This window comes from Diadema setosum, chromosome 8 (genome assembly GCF_964275005.1).
Source record: "Diadema setosum chromosome 8, eeDiaSeto1, whole genome shotgun sequence".
Taxonomy (NCBI): Eukaryota; Metazoa; Echinodermata; class Echinoidea; order Diadematoida; family Diadematidae; genus Diadema; species Diadema setosum.
Window position 1 is genome coordinate 6684960 of NC_092692.1, and position 10926 is coordinate 6695885.

Below are 10926 nucleotides of genomic sequence, written 5' to 3' on the forward strand. Positions count from 1 at the left end.
TCTTCCCAGCCCTTCCCGCCATCTTACTTCCTCATCTTTGATTCCCTCCTCGTCCGATAGAAAAAAAAAATCAAAGAACCCTTTCACCTTCAGACAAGCGACAGAACTCGCTTTGTAAAACGGGCTTCAGGGGGAACACGTTTTGTGCTAATCGAGCACTAGAAAATGGGGGAAGTCTGCAAGCAAACGGAATGAAGTTTCTACAAAAAGAACAACACAACAACAACAACAACGATTTTTCAAATCACGTTCCGCCATTCTCAATCACTCTTTTCCCCATGTTAACAATCTTATTACCTGCATTTTTTCTATGTCAAAAAATAGTCCCGATTGCGTTTTTAAAGTGTTCCATCTGTTATCACGATGAATTTCGGCGATCGCAATTTCGGAGGCAATGATCAGATTTTCATAGCGCTTCAATGGGAGAGAGATCTGAAATGGCAGCATTTATTTCGAACAGTAAACTCGGAACAAAAAAAAAAAACGAACAAAGAAGCAAACAAACGAACACAAATTATTTATTCCTCTGAGTATATTTCTTCAATGCAGATTAATATAATTATTTGCTTTCACTACGTTGACTGACCGATGATACGAAAATATGGATATATTTATATGTATATATTATAAATAGGGTCAGGACTATACGATTGTCGTGAGTGCTGTTTTCTACCATCGCCCCCGGGTGTACCTGTATAGGACTGTCTAACTCGGAAAGGATTTCGAAACGGATGAAAAAGTAATCTGATGTTCCGAAGGTCGAGATGAAAGCTATACACGAAGGTACCTTGACTCTTCCGACTGCTTCACAATAAAGTGGGGTAGAAAAAAAATTTAGTATCAAATAATGATATCCTAGCGCGCTATACACAGTAATAAACGTTATCTCCGGAAATCGAGCGGGGGCGCTATGTTTGTCATCTCCACCACTCGTATACTATTCCTGCGACTTAATTAGCTGGTTTCGCCTTGCACTTTTGACGTCCCCGCTTCAGCCGGAACTTATTGGTAGATGGTGTTTTCTCCAGTAATAGGAGACCAATAACAAACCCGTAGACTAAACACAGCAGACCTATGATCACTCTCCGATGACGGATATATCCGTATGTGCTCGAAGATAAATTAATGAGTTAGTCCATGACGGTGTGAGTATAGCGCGAGTTGAATCAAGCAATATGTCTGAACTGTAACCTTCGCTTGTGCTGCGGAAACCATCGCTGTACAACAACAAGTCATTTACGTCAGTGAGTTTGACAGCATCGTAAGTGCTTGTTCTTGTTGTTGGGTTTTATATGCCGGAGTTTTTAAGCTTCAGCGTAATCTAGTGTGTCGGGGAAATGAACAGCTCAAAATAAAATACATGTATAGAGATAGGAAAGTCAGAAGTATAACAATTGCAAAGCCTGTGGAATTGGAAAGTTAACTGTGTCAACGAGTAGCCAGTCATTACAGCTGCCTTGAAATGGGCAATGAGATATTACCTGTGGCGACGTTGTTAAGTGTACACGCAGCAGATACATAATGCCCACTACAAACGTCATTGCCTTTACTCCCTGTAATGATATAGAAAGTGATACAACAAAATGCAGTTAAAATACGGTTTCTGTTTGGAAAATGGAAAGTGTTGTTGCCAAACTTTAGCAGATTCCAGTTGTACGAATTGGCCGGCAAAGTATGCATGGAGTAGTTAAATTTTTAGGAACAAAAGCTGCATCGGATGTGTACGCTTTAATGCAAAGAAATAGGTGGCGCCACTTACAGCAGTATGGTTATATGTGTTAGCTGGCGTCATCGCTGATTTGCCGGGGGAAACACTTTGGAGAGAGGTAAAGAAGGGGAGGGGCAGGGAGCTACGGGTAAGGGGGCCTCGAGGGAGGCAAGGCATGACATTGGGAGGCTTCAAGCGATTTCATACCAGACAACAAACAAGGGCGACGCTCCCCTTTAGCTGATAATGTTGTTAAAGTGGCACTTATCTTCCTGACGCCGCCACGACTTACGTCGCACTTTGCTCCATTCTGCGTAATAGATAGGTGCCTGCATTATTATTAATTTGTGTGTTTGGGTGTGTGTGCGTGCGTCTAAATGTTTGCGTCTGACGAGCATTGAAATGTAGGTCGATCTGTGCATGAGCGCACACTCACTCTCCAGTGCATGCCACTTCATGCAAACTTTTCTGTCGAGTCAACAATGGCACAAAGATGTATCAAACTCAACCACTCCGTTTTTTGATGAGTATGAGTACTAGAATGTGGCACGTGTGCTTTTGTGAATGTGTGTAGATAGAACAGCGCTACGCAATCTGCACTTGTGCATTGTAAGCGGTATGAACAAAGACAATGAGATTTCTCAGTGGTTTCACTCAGGAATCAGTGATTTTTATTTCGCTGTTCTGAACTGCGATTTATCGATTCTGCCAAGCCGTTATTGCTTTTGAAAAGTGAGTCACCGGTTTTGTTTTGTTTTTTCAATCCACACTTTCTGGAGCACTCTTATTGACTTCTCCTTTTGGATTCACTGCAAATATGGTTTGAATGATATACGAGTAAATCTTCCCGTGCTTTGCTCATTGCATTCTTTCGTGAGATATGTAAGGAAGATGCTGCTTCGAGAGGATATGAGACAATAAACTGAGCGAAGAGCGTTTCCACCAACAATGGCGGCAGTTATCCCGTTTCGCAATCCGAGTTTCCCATATCACTATCAGCTCACCTGATCTAACAAAGGTGCGAAGACGGAGAAATGACCCCTTAAAGTGGCATGGTGCCGTGATAGCCGTTATTCACTTTCAATGCTCTCTGGCGGATCTCCCTCCTTATAGCGCCCTCACTATCTGCTTATCCAGTTAAGATGTGAAAACAGCGGCTGGGAATCAGATTACCCCGCACCCCTCCGCTCTATGACCCTGCTGAAAAGGGGATGCAGCCACATCAGTACTACTGGTACTTTTTCTGCTTCTGCAATTCCCTCTTTTATCTGCGCTCCGCCTGTTGCGCTTCAACCTATAACCTATTTCCTAATTCATTCCATCTCTTTTATCTCGATTATTCTGCTCATGCCTCTCTAGCTTCGTTTTGTGCAGTATGTTTTGTTTTTTTGTTATCACGCTTAGCGACTAAATTGTGTCCTTCGACGACTCTTTATCTCGCCGTCCAATCTTTCCTCTCGGAAGACGTTATTCTGTCCCCGTCGTGCTGAGGGGAAGGTCGTCCCCGGAGGCGACCTTGGGCCGAGTGCTCTCTTACCTTGGTTGATTAAAACCTTGACTTTGACCAGAAAGACCGAGAAATTTCGAGTGGGATGGTTTGGGGAAAGGAGGGGGAGTGATGGTGGAATATACTTCGCGAAGAAGTTCCCCAGTGTCGGTCGTGGTTTGTTTGATAGTCACGACTTTCCCCTTTCCCTCTCGATATCTGTCTGTTTGTCGCTTTATCTCTCCCTCTCTTTCTTTATATCTCTCTCTTTATACATCTCTCTCTCTTTCTTTATATCTCTTTCTTTATATCTCTCTCTCTTTCTTTATATCTCTCTCTCTTTCTTTATATCTCTCTTTATTTATATCTCTCTCTTTCTTTATATCCCTCTCTTTATATATCTCTCTCTTTCTTTATATCTCTTTCTTTCTTTATATATCTCTCTTTCTTTATCTCTCTCTCTTTATATCTCTCTCTTTCTTTATCCCTCCCTCTCTCTAGTTTCTTATCGTGTGCATCTACACAAACAAATACATTTAGACACAGACACACGCCAACAAACATACTTGTACAGTGCTTCAAAATTGCAGTTGTTTCCACTGCATCATTTATATCATTTTGTACCGCTATCATCCTTACATTGATTCATCAGTATAACTGAGTTCATATGAATATATATATATATATATATATATATATATATATATATATATATATATAGAGAGAGAGAGAGAGAGAGAGAGAGAGAGAGAGATCAATATAGTATGGGATAGTAAAATATATTTGCACACACACACATATTATTATGTGGTGTATATATGCACATATATTATATTATATTATATTATATTATATTATATTATATTATATTATATTATATAAGATAGATAGATAGATAAATAGATATCGGACCAAAACCTGCAGAAGGGTTGATGGACAGCCGCGAACGTGATGCTCGAAATGGCGCCCGGATCAGATTGGTCAGAGATTGATATCGGTAGATTATCGATCACGCTCGGGCGAGATTCGTGATAGCAGATTAGTATGAAGAGACAGATGCTTTTGGGTTTCTAGTATTTGTAAGTTGTAACTCATATTTTGTTTATAAAAACATGTTCACTGTCAGCGCATCGCTATACCCCTATATTGTTACCATCGACTAATAGCAGTAGTAGTAGTGATAGTAGTAGAAGTAGTAGTAGTAGTAGTAGTAGTAGTAGTAGTAGTAGTAGAATTACAGTAGTAGTAGAAGTAGTTGTAGTAGTAGTAGTAGTAGTAATGGTAGTAATATAGCAGGAGTAGCAATAGTAGTAGTATTAGCAGTAGTAGGAGGTAGTAGTAGTCGTACAGTGTAGTAGAAATAATAGTAGTTGTAGTAGCATTGATACTACAGGTAATAGGCCAAGCTGTCAAAATTAATGTGTTGGCAGTTGTTGCCATCACTGTTACCATCATTATCCATATTGTTAATACCACAACAAAATCATTACCAATGTTTTTAACACAATTTTATCTCAAAGTCTTAGAGTAATGTATCTCAAGTGCCAATTTCACTTTTTAAAGTCTATTACCATTAAAGCACATTCTTTTCTGCTTCCTATACTTTCCCAATTGCGAACGAAGGGCGAGACGATGAAAGCGCCGCAGTCAGTGAAAACTTATAGCCACATATTTACTCTGCCTCGGTGAGTAAGTGTTTACAAATGATAAGAAGATGCCAAAGCTATGAATATCTGGGGCTGAAAGACAAGAGAAGCACAATATCGATCAATGTGTGTTTCTACATTCCATGCAAGTCTCCTGACTCGAGAACAAACTTCTGCTGACTTCCTCGACCGTGCAAGTGGTGAGATCCATTATGTATGAGACCCTATCTCCTACCTGCTGAGTCAACACGACTTGCCAAGTCAAGATCGGGTCTACTCAGAGAGAGAGAGAGGGGGGGGGGGGGAGGAGGAGGAGGAAGGGGAGGTAGAGGGGAGAGAGACAACTCCCTCTCAACAATTGAGCCTTACCCAAGTTTGGGCAGTCGTCTGCCGTACCGATTTTGCCGCGCATTTCGCGCCGATCTCTTTGATTTTCAAATATTGGCCGCCACGCCTCGGTGGCGCCATCTCAGCTATGTATGCGTAATCAGTTCATGGGAGGGATTCGGGGAGAACGGCGCACGGGCAGAAGCATGCGAGATCAAGAATGCGGGTTTCGTTGATATCACGTTCCTTATTTCATCAACATTAAGTTGCAGACTGTAAAAATCGAGATAGAAGAGAATGAGAGGGGGTTATGAAGGAGGATGGGGGGGGGGGTGCGACATAGGTTGTGTGTGTATTGACAAGGGTAAAGTTACTCCCTATCCCAATAAGATTTTCGACTGGAATCGAATACAGGATCCTCGTCTGCTAATGGATGTGGATTGTGTCTGTACTTCCTCCGAACTCATACAAATATCACATGCAAGCATGATACTCAATACATGAACAAACTCATACTAGGCCCTGTACAAATACATCAGTTCATCATCATGTTGATGCATTTTGTCTAATGGGATGGAGGGAAAGAAGGAAAACATGATAACTCAACGCAATCATTTTTACGAGAGGAGAGAGATGGTGTTATCAGATGATCTCTCTCTCTCTCTCATTTTTTTTTTATTTTTTCGTCTCTTTTGCATATACAACACACACACACACATAATTATAATCACTCATACACGGCATGAAAGATAGACATGCAAGAATTGCCTTACCGTTTCTATCAGAAACGTTGGGTAGATATATCCCCGTATGTGTGTGTGGGGGGGGGGGGGGACTCATTGAAAACTATCTTTTCATCATGAAGGGATGAAAGAACGTGTGCGTCAGTCTCTTTGTGTGTGTGGTGTTTGTGTGTATGTGTTTGAAGAGTTGAGAAAGTCGCTTCTTCGATGAAAGCATAGCGAGCTTTAGATCTCCAACGCGGACGCAAAGACGACGCTAATAGGCCAGAAGTGGTCTTCGGCACAGGCGCGAAACAGCTGCTTTCATTGTCCAACCCTGGAGGTTGCGTCGTCTCAGCGTTCGCGTCACAGATCAAAAGCTTGCTTAGAACAGAATGTTTGTGTATTGTGGTTTAAAGTGCAGTGCCTTCTAGATATCCAGGGTGAGACATCATGTCAATAATTTACCTGGGAGGAAGAGGTCGTTGTGTGTATTATGTCTAGTGTAGTCTTTCATGAACTTCTCAAGAGGGAAGTACTCACTCTTAAGCAACCATTAGGTCATGGTAATGCTATTAAAGACCAAATATACTACTTTCTCACTAAAGAGCCCCAACCCCTTTCATTACATCAAAACGTCACTGTAGTCAATCTATACTCTCCTTTTCCTCGGAGAGAGAGAGAGAGAGAGAGATAAAAAAAAAAACCACACTTTAATGGATATCATTACATCAGCTCATGACCGCATTAACGGAAGGAGCAATGACAATAGTCACGATGTGATTTGTTCATCCGAAAGAAAAAAAAAAAGAAGGTAAAATGGTGCACTTTTCTGTAGTTCTCCGCGCATAATAGCAGGATTAAATTGATGTGGATGGGAAGGAGGGGGTGGGCAGGAATAACTGGGTGAAAATCGCCAACGACGCGGATAGCGACGTCTCTATTCGCCAGGGTTTGCGGACTGGAGTGTTTCTATTTATGGCGCTCCACTCAACAAGTTCCGGAGAGTCGCTGGCTGTCGTGTGCAGCCACTCGTCGCATCGACGGCGGCAAAAGCCTGCTGGAGTACCGACGTGTTGTGGGTAGTATAGGCTGACAGACCGTGCCCCTGTATGTACAAGAATGCGTGGTTGTCACTAACAGTTTGCCTGTCAAGGCACATTATGCCGATCGAGGTTAGGAACGATGTTCTGTCAAACGAGAAAGAATAAAGGAAATATAAAAACAACAACAACAACGCGTGGTTCGCGTAAAGTGTTCGTTTGTTATTTCCGTCACACACTGTGTGCAGCGTTTGGGAAAGTGCTTAGATATCTTTTACCAGCTTTTTGAGTGAAGGGTAAAGTTGAACGCAGGCACGAAAATCTTTACGGGGAGGCCTCAGGGGAGGGTTAAGGGTAAGGTGGTCCTTGGCCTACTTTCATACAACAGTCGTCTCAGATATATACGGGTTTAGACGTATACGTGGTTCTGGTTGTGAATTTTTGTGGAAAATCGTCAAGTGTTATCAGAAGTGTTGTGCGTGTGTTTCTGTGTGTATATAATTGTGTGTGTATGTATGTATGTATGTATGTATGTATGTATGTATGTATGTATGTATGTATGTATGTATGTATGTGTTTGTGTGTATAGGAGTCAAGAAAGTAACTTCTTCAGTGAAAGAGTAGTAATGTGTGTGTGAAAGTAAGTTTACCTGGGAGGAGGTGTTCATTGTGCGCATATTCTCTCGATCGTTAGCTTGGATGAGTTTTTATTATCATCAAGGTCGTATGTAGGCACGAAGATCTTTGTGTTTCGGGGGATGCAAGAGGCAATTAGTCTATTTAATTCATACAAATTTGACCCTTTTAGTGATTCGCAGTGTGTATTCGCTGTGAATGATAGATTATGCACTAAATCCGGAGGCTTATGGCATTCTCATTGATTCAGTGTATGTTCGTGAATCACACTGCTCAAGTGTGATCGACAAGCATTATGCTGTCGACCAAGTTTGCAGCAAGGCTTTGCTGATTGGGAGTCTACAGCTGTAGCGTCATGTCGTTTTGATAATCTGACTTCATAGGGGGACTTAGGAAATAATTTGACACTGAACTGCGATAGGGAAAGGTGAAGTCAACGTACTTTTTTTTTCAATCACCGATAATTTACGAACACAGGAGCCTTTGGTGTCCTTGGAAACAAATTGTACGCGGCCGTGATGCAGTCGCAATGAAATATCATGTGTGTGCCAAACGAAAAGAATGATAAAAAAAAAAAGATTTGTAAAAACGTCCGTCCATATGCGCAAAGTTACTTTTTCCATTCACTTGCATTGTCTGTGCAAACTCTACAATTGCTTGGGGAATAGCGAAGTATATGTACTCTTGGACACACCGGAGGAGCGAGAGTTTTGTTCTTTGAAGTTTATTTTTTCTTCACCATCAGCATATTTACCGTTTGAATTGTTGGCGGCGAATGCATGGGGGATATTGACAAAAAACCTCAGGAGTCATCTGTGTATATACCGCCGCTCGCTAGCGAGAGATCGTGACTTTCCGACCGGCACGGACAGTGGAACTCGTACTCGGCCAGTCACAGACCACTTCAGCTTAAGTCACGCCCGGCAAATATGAACAGAGCCCGTTCGACAAACAAAGTCTTTCATCAAATTCTTTCCTCGCCATGAAAAATGTATGATTTCTGATTACACACACACACACACACACACACACACGCACGCGCGCGCGCGCAGAGGGTATTGAAATCTTTTAACCAATACGTTCCAGCTTGCGATAGTAGGGAGCTTTAGATTTTAGACGCGCGGACGTTCAAAGAGAAAAAAAAAATGATCTGAGCGTGCGCAGTAACTTGATCCGCGCTACTGCGCACGCTCAGATCATGTTTTTTCTCTTTGAACGTCCGCGCGTCTAAAATCTAAACCTCCCTATTAATGCTCTAACGACGGGGATGAATCAAGCTAACGATATAAACAACGATAAAAAGCAAGAATATATTGTATATAAACCATGATGGATCGTTCTACCTGGATAGGATATGAGAAACTTTGCTTTTATTACAATAATCAAGTGAATACATTTGTATTCCGTCTCTATCCCATTCCCGAGAGGTCTCATAATTTCCTTAAAGCATTTAACAACTCACAAGGCGCTCATTCAGTCATCTTACATTTAAGTGTAACACAAAATACTATAACACACTTCTTGAAGACTTATATTTCAGATCTTCTTTTTGTATATCCTCACAGACACACTCAACAATCGCGTAAAGTCTACCTCTACTACACGATCCTATTTGGGGTTTTGATCCATTCAAATATAAGTTTTTATTTTTGAAGGGATTACTGTATTCCTAGGAGTTCTGATCAGTGTTGATGACAATCATTGCGTTCGTATTTGCAAGAGAAAAGGATTACTTCTTGCGGACACAGATTCGGACAGATTCGGACATACACGTGACCGTTGCCGTAGAAAGTGACAACGTAAATTATATTTAGACTTTCATCTTTTAGCGTCAAGATTGAGTTTTTCAGTTAATTCAATGCCTTTCTCCTTGAGTTACACATCGCAGAAAACAAAACGAAGTAGGGCTTGCCCTGCAATGTAAGCACTGTGACAATGACCCATTGGCGCTGTGTTATGTCATTATATCTTAACTTTGTGAAGTCATTTACTCATTTATCTTGATCTTCTGTCTCATTTCAGGTGATGTATTCATCATTGTCTACAGCATCGACGACAGGACCAGCTTTCAGGAGGCAGTGCGCCTGCGCGACCAGATCCAGCTGACGAAGAACACCGCCAACGGCATGAAGTGCCCGCCGATGGTCATTGCGGGAAACAAGTGCGACAAAGATGGCGGCAGACAAGTCCCACTCGAGGAGGCCAAAGGCACCTTCGATCAGACTCGGCGCTGCACTTTCCTCGAGACGTCTGCCAAGAAGTTTTACAACGTCGACGTCCTCTTCAGATCGTTGTTCGAGAACGCCCGACTGCCGAGCGAAATGAGTCCGTCGTTACACAGGAAAGTAAGCGCCAGCCACGGACCGACTTCGCTCAGGCCGAGCAGCAACGGCAAGCTAGCCCTGAGGAGACGGCTCAGCGAGGCATGCGGCATGGTGGCGCCGAACGCGCGAAGACCGAGCGTCCGAAGCGACCTTTTGCAACTCCGCATCAAGACTTTGAGAGGTAGCAGCATGGATGAGGAGGACGATGATGAGAGCGAGCGGGGAAGCATCCATCGAAAGCTACGGAAAGCTATGTGCTGCATCCAGTGAATGACGAGTGTGGGAATGTGAAAAATATAAACCCAACAAATAACACGAGTGTGATTTTGTATTCAGATACGAGTCATTGGTAGTCTACAGCAGGTGGGTTAGCCCAGTCAAGGTTGGAGTGGACCAAATCACTTTTGTGACGAGTAGTTCGTAGATCATAGACATTCGTGCGGATGAATAACGCCAACGACCGCCTGGCAGAGGCCGGTAATGGTCATGGCAAGGCCGTCGCACTGATGGATCGGTCAGTGCTCATCCGCCCCCAGTTTGATGGCATTACCAATCAACGCCATCCCATAGTGCACTGGATCTAGATTCAGTTGCCATATCGCAGTACTCAGCTCGGTTTCAGACAGCAAAGAACCACTTTTACGAGGCAATACCAGGGGGGCATTTCATCAAACATTTTGTCCGACAACGTTGTCGGACAAATTTGCTCTTAGCCAATAAGATGCAAGGATTTCAGTAGCTTGTAACAGTTTGTCAGAAAAATATCCGACCAAAATGCTTCATGAAATGCCCCAGGTCTACTGTGCAACGGCGGAATGCGAGATGTTACAGGCGTTGTTAGCCACGCGGCAGTTCGCGGGGTTTGTGGTTTGTTTTAAGCAGAGTCCCTAGCCTGTCGATTTACGCGCTTTTAAAGCCTCGCACGCGTGCTTTTTTTCATCTATAGCTGCAGCTCCCTTATTTCATCAGACACTATTCATAAAAGCGAACGAATACAAGGCTATGATGACAGGTCGGATACATCTTTATCTATC

At 42.7% G+C, this 10926-nt stretch overlaps 1 protein-coding gene across 1 annotated transcript in view; it reads left to right on the top strand.

Moving 5' to 3' along the window:
- Positions 1-10162, top strand: part of LOC140232294 (dexamethasone-induced Ras-related protein 1-like) — a 28045-nt gene extending 17883 nt beyond the window's left edge. Inside the window, exon 2 of the mRNA XM_072312423.1 lies at positions 9591-10162. Coding sequence (XP_072168524.1) covers positions 9591-10162 — 572 coding nt within the window. The remainder of the gene's footprint in view (positions 1-9590) is intronic.
- Positions 10163-10926: the final 764 nt, after the last annotated feature.